General features: G+C 57.5%; 1 protein-coding gene across 2 annotated transcripts in view; it reads left to right on the top strand.

The window, feature by feature from the left end:
• The first annotated feature begins 5,389 nt into the window (after nt 1-5,389).
• The window catches only part of RAB26 (RAB26, member RAS oncogene family), a 161,444-nt gene continuing 149,699 nt past the window's right edge, over nt 5,390-17,134 (top strand). Inside the window, exons 1-2 of one of the 2 annotated variants that reach the window (XM_075010931.1) lie at nt 5,390-5,432; nt 12,960-13,070. In XM_075010931.1, the coding sequence (XP_074867032.1) occupies nt 12,963-13,070 (108 nt within the window). In that variant the 5' untranslated portion in view covers nt 5,390-5,432; nt 12,960-12,962. Of the gene's footprint in view, nt 5,433-8,523; nt 8,894-12,959; nt 13,071-17,134 lie in introns of those variants that run through there. The other variant, XM_075010930.1, reaches the window with a different exon arrangement.

The raw sequence follows: 17,134 nt of genomic DNA on the forward strand, positions 1-17,134 counted from the left end.
TGTCCTATCATCAGAAGTTCAGGAGAACAATTTTTCTCCCTCCTCCTTGCAACACCCTTTTAGGCATTTATTGTCCTGTCTCCTCACAGTCTTCTCTTTTCCAGATTAAATCATCCGCTTCTTTCAATCTTCCATCACAGGTCATGTTTGCTAGACCTTTAATCATTTTTGTTGCTCTTCTCTGGACCTTTTGCAATTTGTTCATATAATTCCTGAAATGTGGTGCCCAGGACTGAACACAAGACGCCCGTTGAACCTAATCGGAAAGCACAGAAAAAGAAGAATGGTTCCTCATGTCTTGCTCACAACACTCCTGTTAATACAGCCCATAATGATGTTTGGGATTTTGGGTTTTGGTTTTGCAACCGCGTTGCACTGACTCCTGTTTAGCTCGTGGTTCACTGTTACAGGGGCAGGGGAATAGAGACATTTCGGCCCCTCACGATTCCGGGTTTGAGTTTGAGGAAAAATTGTGTATGGTACCTCACTTCAGAACATGTCTGTCCGTTCCCCTGTTCCGCACAGAGTTCAAAGCTGTGCTTTCATCACTCCCTAGCTCTCAGGGGCAGGGCTGAGATTGAGGAAGATCAGAGACTGAAAGGGAATGTCAAATATTAATGGCTGGCCTAATGCAAGGTAAGTACAATATTTCTTAGTCAGAGAGCCCCAGCAGGCATGCAGAGCAAGGGAGCACCTTTGAGGACTCCAGGGACAATATGGTTCCCAGGTTTTCCTTTCCAATCACTGCTGAGCTTTCAATTCACATCGTGATTCTTAATGATACAGTGCAGAAGGTGGGGGTGGAGAATCCCTTCCCCATGTGGTATATGGAAATGATTCCTTGATAAATTCTTGGAGAAAAAGAGCTTCTTCCAACTCATTCCTCCTGACTGGCCCGTCATGAAAAGCAGAGTACCAGGAAGAGAACCCACTTCCTTAGAGCAGCCCTCGAAAGCTTGTGCTCCAATAAATCTGTTCGTCTATAAGGTGCCACAGCACTTCTCATTGTTTTATCAGCTTACCCGTGTCTCTGTGCTCCCGTACACCCCTTCATGCACATGCACATCCAGGAACCATTTATAAAATCTCCACCTGAAACGGATGTGTTCCTCCTGGAGCAAGACTTCAAGCTCTCGGCCTCCTGGCTGATTCAATGATTTTGCTTGTCTCATGGACCTTGATTTTGATGTATGACGGCTGCTCCTGATTCATCTTAATCCCGGAGCACCAGTGGAGGATGCACTGCCCAGCCCAGTGGAGTTCACTCTCACAGCCACAGCGGCTTGGCAAGAGCCGAGTTACAAAATTTGCTTTTATTTACAATCTCTTTTCTCACACTGCTGAGACAAGGCGGGGCCTCCAAAGGCACCTGGTCCCGGCTCTTGTTGCATTTCAAGGGGCTGCTTTGGAATGCTCAACGTGAGTGACTAATGCATAGACCAAGTGCTACAGTTACAAACCTACCAGGGAACCTCCGGATGCAGAGAACTTCTAAGGGTGTTACACAAGTGCCCAAGTGACTTAGGCACCTAGCTCTCATGGAGTGTCATGACTTTAAGTCCTGCAGCTCTTCTGACTGTCTCTTAAGTTTTGGCTAGAAAGTTTTGACTCGGTTGCTACTAGCTGACCGAAGGAAGAGAGCCTGCTTGCTGCAGAATGCTCCATGGGTTTCACTCAGTGCGTCTCTGAACAATAGGCTTTCGGGCTCTCAAAGCCACTCACAATGGCAGTGAATACCACAGACCGGCACACAGAAGTTAATTGACTGGCCGCGTCGCTAAGTCATTGTGGGGGCAGAACTGGGAAGATCACCTGGGTTTCCTGAGCCCCTGGCCTGGCTACGCTGCCTGTGGAACAGGAGCCCAGGGATGGAAGCAAGAAAGGGCTGCTGGGCAGGGAGCGCTCCTGGGTGGGCTGCTTGCTGCAAAACTTATCCCTGATCCAGTTCCTCTGGAGCTGCCCAGGGCTGCGTTTGGCTCAAAGCCAGTAGCAGAACAGTGAAGGGAAGGGGTGAGAGGGGCCTGTGCAGTTAGCCCAGGCAAAGCACTAGAGCAGGGCTGGGGAACCCCCACCCATGGCCTGGATGCGGCCCATGGCTTGCCTGGTCCTAGCCCCCAAGGCTCAAACCCCCCACCACAGGGTGTGGAGCCCCAAGCCTCGTGGGCTGGATCAGGCAACTTGGGGCTGGAGCCAGCCCATGGCTTTGCCTGGTGACGTTTTTCCTGCTGCTCTGAATAGTGGGAATTCCAGCCAATCAGGGCAGTACAAGGTGGTGCCAGTAGTGGGGGGGCTGCACAGGTAAGCACACCCCATCGCCCAGGCCCTGCGCCGCCAGCCTGCTCCCGCACCGCCTCAGGCCCAGACCTCCTCACTCCCACCCTGCCCTGCACTCTCCCTCCTGCCCAGCCGCCCTATCCCTCCCTTGCAGACCCTGCTTCCCAACCCCCCCTGCATCTCCCTCCTGGTCAGACCCCTACCCCATCCCCCTCCTCCACCCCTTCCCAGCCAGACCCCCACCCGCAGCCTGTCCCTGCAGCCTACCGCCCTCCCAGGTGCCCCAGGCCACAGCCTGCTCCTGCACCTTCCCTCCCACACAGACCCCACACTGCAAGCCCACTTCCTGGTAGCCCCCTACCACACTGAACACCTCCTGTATGGCCCCACCCAGAGGGTGAGGGGAGTCCTCTTTTACTTGCTTCCCAGTGGGGACCACACCAGCGATGGCTTTGGTTTGGTGGTGCTTCTCACTGATTTCTCTGGGGGCCAGTGGCCCCAACCCAAAAAAGGTTTTGTACCCCTGTACTCAAGAGCACGCGGTAGGGCTGGTGCCGGCTTACCCTATCACGGGCAATGATCCCAACTGAGCTCTTTCCCAGCTCCAGCTGCTGACACCAGGGTCTGATCTCTGCACGCATGTGACCAACGCAAAGCTGTGTCATTTCAGGGTGGCCCTTTGGAGGAATTACAACTCCCATCCACGCTCATGGTTAGCAAGTGAATTCACGCAGCACCTGCCCGCAGGTGCAAACCCCTTGTAACGTCCGAGGGCATTCTGGTCGAGGAGGCCCCAGCGGAGGAGCTGGCAGTCACGTTGGCAGCTTTCTGTTGCCAGTTCCTAGCTCGGGGCTCTGCAATGCCGCTGGCTGGCCCCAAAGTGCAAAGGGTGTAAGAGGACACCCGTGCCCCAGGAACAGGCAGCTGGTGAACAAGTAGCTCTGTCAGCCAAGCGCAAAGGCTGGTGCTGGAGGAATGGCACCACAGCTTACGGAAAGGAGGGCGGGCGCAGCACAGGTGTCCAGAGAGAGGGTTACTTGGGGGGCTGTGCGGGCGCCTGGCGGTGTTTGGGGCACGTTGCAGCAGTGGGTATACACACTGCAAGCCGACTTGGTGAGCTGAGTTCCCTCTGCAGAGAGGGCAGCGGCGAGAGGCTGTTGGGTCTGTTTACAGCCCGCAAATGCTCCACTGCAGAGAAAGGGGCCCAGGCTCCTTCTCCTAAGGCGCCGGGGTGGCGGCCAGGTTAGTAACCGCATTTACTGCCCCGTGGGAAATGCTTCCCACGCCTCCAGAGCAGCCTCAGTTCTGCAGCGCCAGCCCAGAGGCCCGCCGCCCACGGAATGACTGCACTCACCTGGGGGGCTTAGCCTCACTCAGAGTCCAGCCCCGCGAGACCCTGGCTTGCAGGCTCAGGCCCTGGGAAGCCAGCGGGGAGCACGCACCACCCGGGGGAGTGGGGGGCAGGCCTGCCAACGGGGGGCAAAGGGGCAGTCGCCTTGGGGGCTGCAGTTTCCTGTCAGCAGCCGGGGCGCCGGGATCGCTTGAAGTGCCCCCCCCCCCGCTGCAGGGAGCGCCCAGGGCCGACTGCCCCTTGCAGGGATGCAGGGCCAGGCCTCCCCAGCACCTGGCCTGGGGCTCGCGACGGCTGTGGTCCCCGCTGGGGAGGCGATAAGGGGGGTGTTGTCTAAGCGGTGACTCGCTCCCCTGCGGAAAGACACCCACCGCTACCAGAAGGGGCGAGTGAATCCCTTCCATCGCGTGCGACACGCGCCTCCCTTGCTCGGGGTTTGCAGGGTGGGCTATGGCCCGCTGGGCCCTTAGCTCCAGGCTCGGAGAAGGGGCGCGCCCCAGCTGCCGGGAGCAAAGGCTGCTGAAGGTCAGGCTTGCACGAGGCCCTCCGAGCCTCAGTCCACCTGCGCGCAGCGAGGGACAGGCCGCGGGGAGCGAGTTAAACGGCCGGCCGGGACCCAGGCAGCAGCAGCAGGGCAGGACCTGTACGTTACCCTCCCCCTGGCCCGGGCGGAGCCTGAGAGGAGCTGGGCAGGAGGCCTGGAGCAAAGCCGAGGGAGGAGGCCCGCGGTGTGGCTGCCCTCGGCGGCCCGGGGGAAATCCGCTCGGGCTCGGGGCTGGTCACGCCCCCCGCCGCGCCTCGGCCCCCCCGGAGGAGGAGAAGCGCTTCCCCCCGGCAGCGCAGCCCCCGCCACGTCCGCAGGTGGCTGGGAACCGGCTGTCCCCGCCGCCCTGCACCCGCCCGGCACCATCCGGGCTGCCGGGGGCACCGCGGTGCGGCGGGAAGGGGCCGGGCGCCCTTTCCCCAGGCCGCGAGCAGGCGCCGCTGGCGAGCGGACCGGCTGGCGGATCAAGGCCCCGACGCCCAGCCCAGCCTGCGGCGCTCTCGCGAAGGGCCGCTGGCCTGCAGGGGGCACCCTCGCCATGCGGCAGGGCCTCTGCGCCGGGCCCCGGGGGAGGCCGGAGTCAGCCCAGCCTTTCCCCGGGAGCTGCGGCCGCCCAGCTCGGGCGCCCCCGCTCCGCTGCGGTTGGCCGAGGCCCTTGGGCCGCCCTCTGCCGTCCACCCGGGGCCCTCGCTGCTCCCGGCGCCGCCCCGCGCAGGCACCAGCGCCCCTGGCGCGGGGAGGGAAGAGCCCCACGGGCGGCCGGCGCACGGTTCTGTGCGCCCCTGAAAGCTGCCGGCAGGGCCGGATCCGCCGCCCGTGGGAGGCGTCCCATTCGCTGCACGGGGCCCAGGCCTGGCAAGCGCATCGTTTGCGCCACCTCGCCGGCCCGTCGAGTCTATCCGGGCGTGGGCTCGGCCGGGCTCTGCGGCAGCACGTCGGGCGGACTGGGAAGCGGCCGGCGGGCCTGGGCTAACGGCGGAAGACACCCGCTGGGGCTCCACGGGGTTGGGAACGAGCACGTGCCGGAATTAATTAGCGTCACGTGCTAACACACGGCGCCGCTCCGGCTTCTGGTCGCGTTCCTTGCCGGGAGCACGGGCGCTCGGGGAGCTGCTGTGGAGCGGGTGAGGTAAGACGCCTATTTAAACAGCGCTGCTGTAAATAAAGTGTCTGTTGCGACATAGGGGCTGGGCTCAAAGCGCTTTTCCTTCCCGGGGTTCTCCCCTCCAGGTTTCTGACCAGGACTGCGGAGCGGCAGAGAAGGTCTGTGTGTTCCCCTCCGCCCCGGGCTGGCTGGGGGGACACTGAGAGCGTGGTGGTGCTGGATGCCTAGTGCCGCGGTGTGGACAGCCACGCTAGCCCTGGCTGGAGCCTCAGCTTTGACTGGGAGGAGCTGTCGATAACGGGGAGGGAAAGAGCCCTGTAAGGCTCCTATCTGAGAACGCACCAGGCTGAGTAAACCCACCCCTGGAACCTCGACGTGGAAATGGCAAACCACGTCGGGCAGCGGCGGTACCACCGGCTCCTCTCCATGGCACACCAGTTCTCACCCTCTCTCTCTCCCAGCGCCCTGCGCCAAAGGGCCTAGTTCTCAGTTCCCTCCCAGCATTGCAGTTATTTTCCTCCCTGGGGTGCAGTGAGTGCTGAAGGGTCTGACTCTGCCCTTCGGCTCGACTGGGGAGTCCGGGGGGAGGCTTTTGGGGCTCAGGGTGGGGGTGAAGGGCACTGGGTGCGCGCTAAGGGCTTGTGCACATTCCTATCACCTTGCGGCATGTTCCCTGCGAAATGGGACCTGTTCCTGCCCACCCCCCATCCTCTTGCACATCACCACTCACTGCCCTGCCCCAGGCCTTGGCTCTTCTCAGTGCTTTCTGTCTCCCGCCTGGCATCCGCTGCACTGGGCCTGAAGCAGGCAGAGCGGGGAGCAGCAGCCCCGTGCAGAGGGCAGCTCCCTGCAGGTGGTTGTGGCAGTGTGCTGAGGCAGTAACTGCTCGGGTGGGTCCAAGGCTGGGTGGCTGTGGCACCGGACTGAGTGGTACCAGGAGATTGCACACCTGGCGACTTTGCTGCAGGACAGCAGCTGTGGCACCGAACAGCTCCCCGGTCACCCCACCAGAAACGCCCCCCCCCCGGCTCCTGTGCTGCACTTTCCTCAGGCCCTTGATCCCCAGAGAGTGAAGGTCACGTCCTCCCTCTGACACAGCTGAGCGGGGCAGCGCTCAGCCCCAACCTTCAGCCTGAAAGAGCTTGAGCAAAGGACGGCGCAGCTGCCACCTGGAGTGCTGGAAGGAGCAATGAAACCGAGCGCGGCCGCTTGAACGGCTCCCCCGTGGGCTGAGCTGGACGGTCGGAGAGCGCCCGTTCCCTCCCAGGATCTCCAAGTGCTCCACAGTGACCAGCGAGTGCAGCCTCCCGCCGGCGGGGGGTGGTAGGCTGGTTCCATCCTCCCCATTCCACAGAAAGTGAAACTGAGGCACCAAGAGCTGTACCTTTCCCGAGGTCACACAGTGGGGACCTGATCCTGTGAGCTGGCAAATGCCCTCAGCTCCTGACGCTGGGGCCAGCTGGTCAGATGGGTTCAGCGTGTCTCAGGGCTGAGATCCTCTTGAAAATCTACCCGGCATGGCCCAGAGCTGGCTTCTGTTTCCACTGCTGCCAGGGAGCAGCCAGAGAACAGGGTCACGTCTGGGTTTGGCACTTTGCAGGATCCGGCCGAAAGCATGCACTGAAACCTGCTTCACCTGTCTCCCATGGTTGCTCTTGGCCTGTCAGCCCCCGGGGGCCTGATCCTGCACTAATGGAGGCTCCATTGCTTATCTGCATCACCCTTGTCTGTCTAGCCACCCCGGACTCTAGAATAACCGGCAATCTGCTGCTGGGGGTTGCGGGAAGACTCTCCAGCCAGACCATTCCACCGCCTTGCGGGGTGGCTGGAAATACAGGACAGCTGCACACACTCACTTGTGCAGAGCCCAGCTCCAGTTCATTTGCAGGCCCGAGGAGAGCCGCATGGCTGTGGGCTGCCCAGGGCACACGGGGAACATTGGCGGGTTGGCTCTGGGAAAGGAAGTGTCACTCCAGCTAATGGCCTTTCCTTTTATAGGCGGTGGCGAGGACCTGTTAGCCCCAGTGCCATCCTGCCCTGGCTCATCTGCTTCCCCTTCCCAGGGGATACTGCCCCCTGTCCCTGCTTGACCCCAAAACCCCCTCAGTGGCTCTAAGCAGAGAAGGACTTATGCACCTAGTTCCCCCCCAGACCTGCTCCCATCCGACAGGCTCCAGGCAGTTACAGGGCAACAAACACCCCAGTGCTAGTAGACAGGTCTCAAACCAGGCAGGGGGTCTCCTGGCAATGGCCCCCCGACTGCTGAGCCCCTCTGAGCCTCGATCCACCCACCTGATCCCTGCAGGGTGCCCTGCTCCCTTTCCCCCTTGAAGTGAAGAGTAAAGCGAAGGCAGCCGCTTCCCTGGGCGACTGGCCGTCCTGATTCTGCACTGCTTTCACCAGCGGAGCCCAGCCCTGGATAGACCCATCTCCCCAGCCCTGGCCTCAAAGCCCTTGGTACTGCTGGCGTAGCCTCAGGAGGCACAGAGCTGAGCTAATTGAGTGTTGCTGGGGGTGATTTATAACTGCAACCCCCACTGGGCAAGACCCCATGTGCCGGCTGGTGTAGCCGCTCCAACCTGGGACCTCTGGAGCTCTGTGCAGCTGGCTCTCAGCTGAGGCTGGAGGGGCGACTCATTCTCCCTCTGTACAAGGGGGCAAGGTGCTGCCCCCCCTTGGGACACTGACCCACACCGGGGAGGTGTGGGGGTTACACGCTGCCCTAGCTGGGAACGTCTGTCCCAAGCTGCAGAGATCAGTTGAAATCCCAGGCGAGTCCCCGCCTGTAACCACCCCAAGGTGGGCTTGAACCGAGAGCCTCTGGCAGGAGCCTTTACAGTTTGAGCTTCCGGCTAAGGAGAGTCTCTCTGTGAGGGGTCCAGGGGCCACTCCGTGGGACACCGACCACCCCGGGGAAGCAGGTGGAAGGGGCTAAGGCAGCCCATGTTGCCCTCTGGGGCACAGGGGGAAGTCTGGGGGTGCACCCGGGGGTGGGGGGGGCTAGAGCCAGAGGCAGTGCGGGTTCATCTCCCGGGAGAGTGGCCGGGCTGCGCGGGTGGTCCGGCTCCGGGGCCAGCGGGAACTTTCTGCGCCGCTCCCGCCGGCGGCCCAGGTGCGAGGGAGGGAGGGAGGCGGCTCCGCGCGTGGCCCGGCCCCGCCCCGCCCCGGGGGGCAGCAGGTGGGGCTGATTGGCGCTGGGCCCCGCCCCTGCCTGGCTGCCATTGGCGGCGGCGCCGGGCTCGGGCGCTGCTAGTGGCTGCCGGCGACGCCCGTCAGCGGGAGGCGGCTCGGAGCCGGCCGGGGAGCGCGGCGGCGGCAGCAGCGGGCAGGGGGATGCGCCGGGGCCGGGCTGCTGCGCCCGCTCCCCGGCAGGCGGCTGGCACAGGCTGCCCGCGGAGCGCGCCGCGCCGCCATGTCCCGGAAGAAGACCCCCAGGAGCAAGGGGCGCGGCTCCCCGCCCTCCTCCGCGCTGCCCCCCGCCCAGGAGAACGGCCCCGCCCGCGCCGCGGGGGGCAGCCGCCGCCCCAGCCCCGGCCCCGAGCTGCCCCTCGACGGGGCGGTGCTGCCCGGCCGGCCCTCGCTGAGCAGCAGCGGCGAGTTCTACGACGTGGCCTTCAAGGTGAGGGCGCCGCGGGCGCGGGCGCGATCGGGGGAGCTGGTGCCCGAGGCCGGAGCGCGCAGAGCCCGGGGGGAGCCCGCGCCGGGACCCGCCGCCCCCAGCCCGCGGGGAGGGACCCGCGCGGGGGCGGAGCCGGGCGCCCCACGGCCCCGGAGCGGCGGCGCGGGTCGGGGCCGTGGTTGCCGAGAAGGGGCCGGGCCGGACCGGACCGGACCGGCTAAACGCCCGTTTCAGAGCGGCCGAGCTGGCCCGGGGCGGGGGCCGGGTCCGGTCGGGTCCGGCCCGCACGTGGGACAGCTGAGCCCTCGCTCCAGCCGGCAACCGGCGCGCACGCTGCAGTGTGTGGGGCTGAGAGCCAGCCCGGCCGCTTCCCTCCCCCGGCAGCCTGGGTCCCCGAGCCCAGGGACAGCTTCGTGCCTGCCCGGCCCGGCGCCGCCGGGGCTCGCCTCCCTGGCCACGCTGGGGCCCGAGCTTTTACGCTGGGCTTTGTCCCCCTCCGCGGCCGCCGGCGCTGAGTTGTGCGCTCCCGCCGGGGCTGGGACGGGCAGGTCTGAGCTCCCGGGCTGGTGCCTCCCTCCCTGGCAGCGCTCGGGTAGTGCGGCCCTTCCCCAGCCCGCCCTGGGGGCGGCGGCGGCGGCGGCGGCGGCGAAGCAATAGCTGGAGATATTCATTATCTGCCTGGCAACCAGATGCGCGCTTGGCGCTGGCCGGGAGTGCCGGGGCACGGAGTGACCCTGGGGTCGGTCGGTCGCTTTCGCGGGGACTTCCCAGCGCCAGTGTCTCCTAGCTCGGGTAGTCGCTCTTCCTTTGCCTCTGGGTTCTGGGAGGGATCTTTGTGGTGCCTCTAATCTCCGCTCCTGGACCAGGGCTGTGCGCAGAACTACAACTTTTCCAGCCCTCTTTTGTGCAGGCGGCGGCTGCTGCTGCTGCTCTTGGGCTTGTGGGCGAGAGGGTCCCTGGCAAAGGCCCTGGGAAGGGGCCGCTGTTCAGATGATCTCACCTCTAAGCCCCCAGGCTGCCCACCTTGCAGCTTCGTTTTGTTTGGCCTGAGTCAGTAATTTCACATGACCCACTCTGAGCCTTGCCTTTAACTCTGGTCATGGTGGCAGCGAGGACCAAGCTGGTGGGACCAAGCTGGGGCTCCTTGCAGCAAGGTGCGACTCGTGGTGCAGTGTACAAAGAAACTGGATGCCTTTGGCAGGCAGCGTGGCCAGGACGCAATTGAAATTCAGAGGCTGGCACGACAGAGCATTGCTGTTGGACAAAGTGAATTCAGAGCTCCTGAAACCTCTGCAGTCCTGATGGCTGCACTACTCTGTCTCCCCTTGCAAGGCAGCACAGCTCAAGCTTCTGTAGGTCAGAACTGCCCAAGGTGTTGCTTGCCAGGGCCCTTTCCAGATGTCAGTCTCTCTGGCCTATCCTATCCTTGGGCTCTGCGGAGACGGCCTGCAAGGGGGTCATGTTTTTCCTTGCCTGGCAGACCTGCTCCATTAGGAACTGTCCTGAGAACAGCAAGAAGTTTCAAACAAGCCAGAATTGCTGCCAGCAGCCTCTTATGTAATCTCCTCTAGCTTTGGTTTTAAACAACAACAGAGATGAATAGCCCTGGAGCCCACATGGATCTGATTTGTGAGACTCTTATTCCCAGTCACTGGAGGGCTCCGCAGTGGTTGGCGGCATGTGGCAGAGCAAGGCAGAGGCTGAATTCTGAGCTCCCATGCACCAATGTTCCCTGTAAGCTGCGCACATGGGTGACCGCCCAGGAGAGATTCAGGTGCTGCCTGTAGCAGAGTGCCCACAGCCAGCAGCCTGTGTTTCTATGAGTAGTGCACACATGTGCCTGGGTGCACAGAACAAAATTTATTCTACCCCAGATGGAAATAATTAGCGGGAACACTGCCCTACTTTAGTGTACCTCTGGGCTGATTCAGGTCAATAGAGTGATGGCAGTGTGTAACCTGAGCCCAGAATCTGACACTCTGAGATAAGGAAGGTCTATTCTGACAACTATAATAACCAAGACATAATGAGCAGCCGTGCACCTGTCAGAATCAGTGACTTGCTGTAGAGTTGGTGCCTGTGAACCTATAAGGATTGTGAATAGTTTCAGAGGGGGGAACTGTGTTAGTCTGTAGCTTCACAAAAATCAAGCAGTCCTGTAGCGCTTTAAAGACTAACACATTTTATTTATTAGTCTGTAGCATGTTAAGGATTGTCCTGTTCCCAGTAAGAGTGATACTGGTGTAACTCAGATACTTCCTGCTTTGTCTTTTCTTGTGAAGAACTGTGCTGAACCCACTAAGCTTCTTGCATGTGAGTGAACTCAGAATTCCAAGTTTGGAGCTGGGAAATAAACCTGGAACAGTACCGCTTGCCAGAAGCCGAGGGCAGAGCTCTCACCTGCTGTGCAAGCAGCTCTTAGCCTACCAGATAGGCTTGTGTATTACCTAACACGGAGTGAGACTCCTTTGAGGAGAGCTACTCTTGTAATGGAAGCCGGCTGCCCCCTCGCTGGCTTGATGAGCTCCATATTATTGTCTACGATGTGTGTAACTGGGGTGTGTCCACGTGGATCAGAGTTTTGTACCCAAGGCTTGTGGGTACTGTTACGATTTGCATACTGATAAGAGTGGGCCTGGGGCTGACTGCTGCTGAGGCACAGAACTCCGGGATGAAACGTTAGTGGGAGTTTGGCCCCTGGAATTGCACCCCCGGTTTCTAATCCCAGCACCCTGCCTGCACCACAATGAGCCCATTGAATCAAAGCTAGTCTTTCTCCTTGTTTCAGTGGGCTCTGGAGCAGGCCTGCAAATTAGGCTGCTGGCTGGTTTGGTCTTCATGTGGTTTGCTGCAGTGAATGAGCCCTGAGTGCAGCTATCACCTCCCATTTGTAAAACAGCGCCAAGGCCTGGATCTTCTGACGCTGTAGGGCCCCATTACTGACTTGTGTGTAGGCACCTGGTAATGATGTGTAGCACTTAAGGTTGTGGGCAATACTTCCTAACTGACTTAGCTGCTGTGCTTGGTAAGAGTGTCCTGGCAATCCACCAAGAGTAACTGATGAATAGTTTAAGAATTGCTGGATTATATGGGATTCCTGGTTTAAATAACATGCTTAGTACACCCAGAATAACTAAGGGCCAGATTCTGTTACCTCTCCTCCTCCTGCAGTCCTGCGGACTTGCATAGAATGACGGAATTGCCGTTATCGATCACCCAGTATCCTGCCTGCAAGTGTATCTAGTGCCACACGCTTTAGAGAGGTGCAGGACCCGCACAGTTGCACATTGCAGGTTTGGGTTAATCTGCCACTCGGATTAGGTGTCATCTGGGTCTGTAAAAGTGAGATTATTGGCTTAAACCCAGAACTGAAGTATAATGTTGCTAGCAAATTTGGAAGGATTAAGAAGAATATCTATAGTTGGATTAGTCAGTATTATCAATCTCCAGTTCTGTGTGGAATCTGAGTTCTTGGCCTTAACAGTATCCTGTGGCAAGGAGTTCCACAGCATAATTCCATGTGGGGTAGGGGGAAAAAGTTACTCGGTTGTGTATTTCCCACCCCTCAATCTCATTGACCCTTGTTTTTTGTGTTAGGAGGCAGGGAGAATAGAATCTCACAAAAAACCTCACTAATGAAAGTGGTAGAGGCTTGTGCCAGCATCCTAAACTTATCTGCTGCATGTGTCATGTGAACCCACACATGGCCATTGAGAGGCAGATTCATGGGTGTTGTAGCAATCTGTACTATACTGGGGATTTTTTCCCTTTGACCAAAGTTGCACCCCAAAGCGGGGGTGTGGGGGGAGAGCAGTGTCTTCAATCTCAGATGAGCAATTCTTTTAAGTTTTCCCATGCTTGGATTTGAGTGAATGTGGCTAACCATAGTCCTGCCCCCACAAACACTCAGGTGTGCTTAATGTTGAGTGCATGGGTCATCTGGGTATCTTCAGTGGGGCAGACAATGCTGGAGCCAGTCTCCGGTTCCTTTTTCTTTTAAGGAGAACCCTTGCCCTCCTTTTTCAAACAATGCCTAACTCCCATTGTGCTCCTTTCTGTGTCATAGGTGATGTTGGTTGGTGACTCTGGGGTTGGCAAAACCTGTCTGCTGGTGCGGTTCAAAGATGGTGCTTTCCTGGCTGGCAGCTTCATTTCTACGGTGGGAATTGACTTCCGGGTAAGGCGGTCTCCGGCATCTTTATACAATGTTGCTTTTTAATGTATGGGATGGGGTCCCTCCCCCTGCCACCCCCGGCTGCCTCTAGCTAGTCTGAGTGGCAAGTGCCAGCCTCCAAGTTCTCGGGCTGTAGGATTTGTCAGGGTGGTGGTGATTTCCTCTGTTGTTACAGCAACAGCAGGGTTGTGCGTGTGTGCCTTGCACAGATGTTGCTGTATACATCTGCTCTAGGGGAGCCTCAGAACATTATGTATTGCCCTCTCAAGCTGTGGGAAAATGTGTTTTACTGCTAGGTGCTAGTCACAGCCTGGGAATTGCCATCAAGACCAGCAGAGGTTCCTTATTTTAAGATGCTGCTTTGATGTATGTGTATTGTGATGTCCTACTTGCAGGCACGGGCCCTCATTGCTGGGTGCATGAGCTGAGCACTTGAGCAGGTGGGAGAACTGCAATGTTAATGATGTGAGCCGTGCTTAATTGGTGCTAGTGTAACTGTTCACAGGTAGACTCAAGCCTATGCTATATGGGACAGTGTGTGTGGGTTTCACTAGGACTGAGCCATTGCATCCCAGGGGTGGGCTGTCAGAGCCCTGGGACCTCTGGCCTTCCTGCATCAGTTAAGCATGTAAAAAAGTTGCTTTGAGCCTCAGCACCTCTTACAAATTAAGCCGTGAACAGGAATGCAGGAAGATACTGGCCCAGGGAATCTTCTGTTTAATCTCCACCCTTCTCACTCTTCTGTTTCAAACTTGAGGGCCGGGCTTCCTCTTCAGATACATGGGATGTGTGTGCCTGCATCAGCCCCTGAGCTGTGGGAAAGGCCCCTGGCGCACAAGAGGCAGGATCTGAAAGTGCCTATTGTGTGAGTTATGGGGCGTGGTGCTGGCAGCAGCCAGACCCCTTTGGGCTAATCTCAAAAGCAAAGTAGAGCTGGGCCTGGTCCCTGCATGACATGGGAACCCACCAGCAAAGCAGAAGGCTCGGTTGGAAGTGATTGTCTCTGACTCCGGAGATGCAAGTGTTACCCAGTCCTAGCACAGTCCATGTATGGTCTGTCTGTATTGGCGTCATGGAAGATGAGAAACTGATGTCCTGATAACACATGTTCCACCTGGCATATTCCATTCACACACTTCTGAGAGTGTCCTGACTGACTAAATTCTACATGCCTGCATTCTTCTTGTGCTTTTAATTTAATACAGTCCAGACAGCATCCTTGAGTTCCTGGAGTGTGGATATTTGCTGTTCCCTTGATACTGATGTGTGAAACATGTCTCCATGCTTAAATTTTGCATTAGGTTTTTTTAAAGAAAACTAAAGGTCAATCAATATTTCTATCAGTGTGGTTTTTAAAAAAACTCTTAATGTAGAAAAACTGTTTTTGCAAACAAAAAATTCCCTTTGTACATCTGCAACCAAAACTTTGCCACGTTGTGCACGTACATAGGAGTCAAAGTCAGTGGGAACTGACTGGGACAGACCAATCCATTTTCTTTGTCTAAGCTGAGAAATGCAAAAGGGGAAGCAGCAGGGTAGATGGTACACAGTCAATTAGATTTCCAGAAATCTTACCGTTTTAGTGATCTAAGGCAGCATGAATAACAGGAGGGAAGAGATTTCCATTCTGTGGAAAAGTATGGTCCTTATTTTTAGACCTGCCTGCCCTTTTAAGTGGTTTCTGCATTTCTCCCCAGAGGTATTTGCATTTGTAAGGTGTGTATGCCTTGTGTATTAGAATCGTTTAGGAAGAGAAGTACTGTATCAGTATGAAATACTGCTTATTCCCCTGGAACCTGTTGCCAAGCCATGATACATAAAAGCTGGCCTTTAATAATGGGCATCCCTTGGGTTTGAAACCTGAGATCTAGCTAGAACCTGTTTTGTGGAGGTGGTGCTGGGAGGGGAAAATAGATGCTGTCCAGTTACGTGGGGGTTGAGTTCCTGCAACCCCATGTAACTCAAATTTTCATGCAAGCCGGGGAGACAGATACTGGGCTGCAGCCTGGTTCCTGGCTCCCCTGCGCTTGCAGGAGCTAGGAACCCAGGGTCCGCCTGGCTCCCAGCTCCCCTCTACTCCTTGGAGCCAGGAAACTGACCAGGGCATCCTCACCCTGCAAGTGGAGGGGAGCCAGGAGTCAGGCTGTCCCTTGATTCCCATGGCTTGTGGGACTGGGGAAACAGAACAGCCCACCAGAGCTGGTCAGTTTCCTGGCTGTTTCTCCCTCCCTTCTCACAGCATGCGACTGTCAGCCTGACAGCGACGCTGCTTGGAGAAAGGGCTGTTAGCCTGCCTAGCTGTCCATGAGTACCTGAAAGGGCATTACAAGGAGGAGGGAGGAAAAATTATTCTCCTTAGCCTCTGATAGAACAAGGACCAATGGGCTTAACTTGCAGTCAGGAAGCTTTAGGTTGAACATTAGCCATCCTGATAGTTAAGAATTTTTCCTAATGACTGGAATAAATTGCCTGGGGTGGCTGCAGAATCTCCCTCATTGGCAGTATTTAAGAACAGGTTAGATAAATATTTAACAGGTGATCTGGAAGGTGCTTGGCCCTGCCATGAGGGCAGGGGACTGGACTCAATGACCTCTTGAGATTCCTTGTAGTTCTAGTGTTCTATGACTCTATGCTTCTGTACAGCGAGCCTGCTAGCAAACCTGCTGCACGAGCAGCTCAGCCAGATACCCTCACTGAGGAGATCAGTATTCCAAACCCGTTGTGGCAACAGAGCCTAGATACAAATGTGGATAATGAGGGATGGAAATGGATTCCTCTCTCCCATTAGCATCAGACAGTGTTTACTTGAATATTAAACATAAATAAACCAGAACCCTGCACATCGACAGAGCAACTGCTGGCAGCACAGGGAGCTCGGCTTGGTAACGTGGGGCTGGTGAGCACGTTGCAGTGGATTCTGTATCGTTGCTTATGGCAGCGTTGTGCTGGGGAGTTGCACGTTTCCTGCATTGTTTCAGCATAGTACAGGCACCTCTGCAGCTTGGGCGAGGGGCCCGCATTATCACAGCTGGCTGGAGTGTTCCCAAAGCAGGCACTGGGCTTGAAAAGCCCTTGGGTCACTGGGGTGGTGTGCACCGGGGCATTCTTCCAGTTCAGAAGTGAGAACTGGCACGAGAGGCACCCCTGTCTAGCTCAAGGAGCCCCTTAAGTGTGCCATTGCACCTTTTCAAACAGTCAGAGAAAATGTTACTCTTCAAACACAAGTTCTGTGTACATTGAGTGCTGGTGACAGTCCTGCAGGCTGGAGTCAGGGCTGTCCTTACCCATATGCAGCTGCATAGGGAACCTGAAAATTTGGGGCACCTCTGGGTCTTAATGTCCACCAATCCTCCACCTCTTATTTCTGTTCTGTGGCTCTGCATCTGGACAGGATCTACTTTAACGCAGTAAATCCGGAAACTGAGAGCGTACACCTGGGGCTGGCAAATGCCTGTTGAAAGGCTCCACCACAGGTTCAGCATTCTGCTAACAGTTCTGGCAGGCTTCGCTGCTTTTAAGTTAATCAACAGGACCTTGCTTTAGAATATTTCATTTTTTGCTGAATATTAGGAAAGCACCTTCTTAAAACAAAAACAAACCTCCCCTTCAGCTGCCATTGAGCACAGGGGCACCAGTGTAATAGTATTGTGTAGGACCCTGTAAAGCCTAAGGATGGCCCCAGCTGGCGATCTCTGTTTGCAGAACAATTCTATCGTGGGCACCCACAGTAAATGACTCAAACAACGCCTGTGTATGATTGTGGTTGGGAGCAAGATGTGCAGCTTCCGTGGGCTCCTCAGCCTTTGGCCTCCAGTCGGTGATTTCCAGCGAGGGAGCCTGCTGTGGCCAGGAGAGCTGGTACCAGATTCTTCTAACCCCGCCCCATGTTACAAAGTGGCAATTGTGTGCAAAGACAGTGGGCTGTGCAGAGTTTGTTCTTTAGGGGTGATCATGCCACACTCTGAGCTGGGATACCCAGCTCCCACCAGCCTACAGTCACTCTGTGTGAAGAGGTGAGTAATTCTCTTTGGCATTAGAAACTTGTGCTGCCATTTCTCAGCACGGCC

This window comes from Carettochelys insculpta, chromosome 16 (assembly GCF_033958435.1).
Source record: "Carettochelys insculpta isolate YL-2023 chromosome 16, ASM3395843v1, whole genome shotgun sequence".
In the NCBI taxonomy this organism is placed as follows: Eukaryota; Metazoa; Chordata; order Testudines; family Carettochelyidae; genus Carettochelys; species Carettochelys insculpta.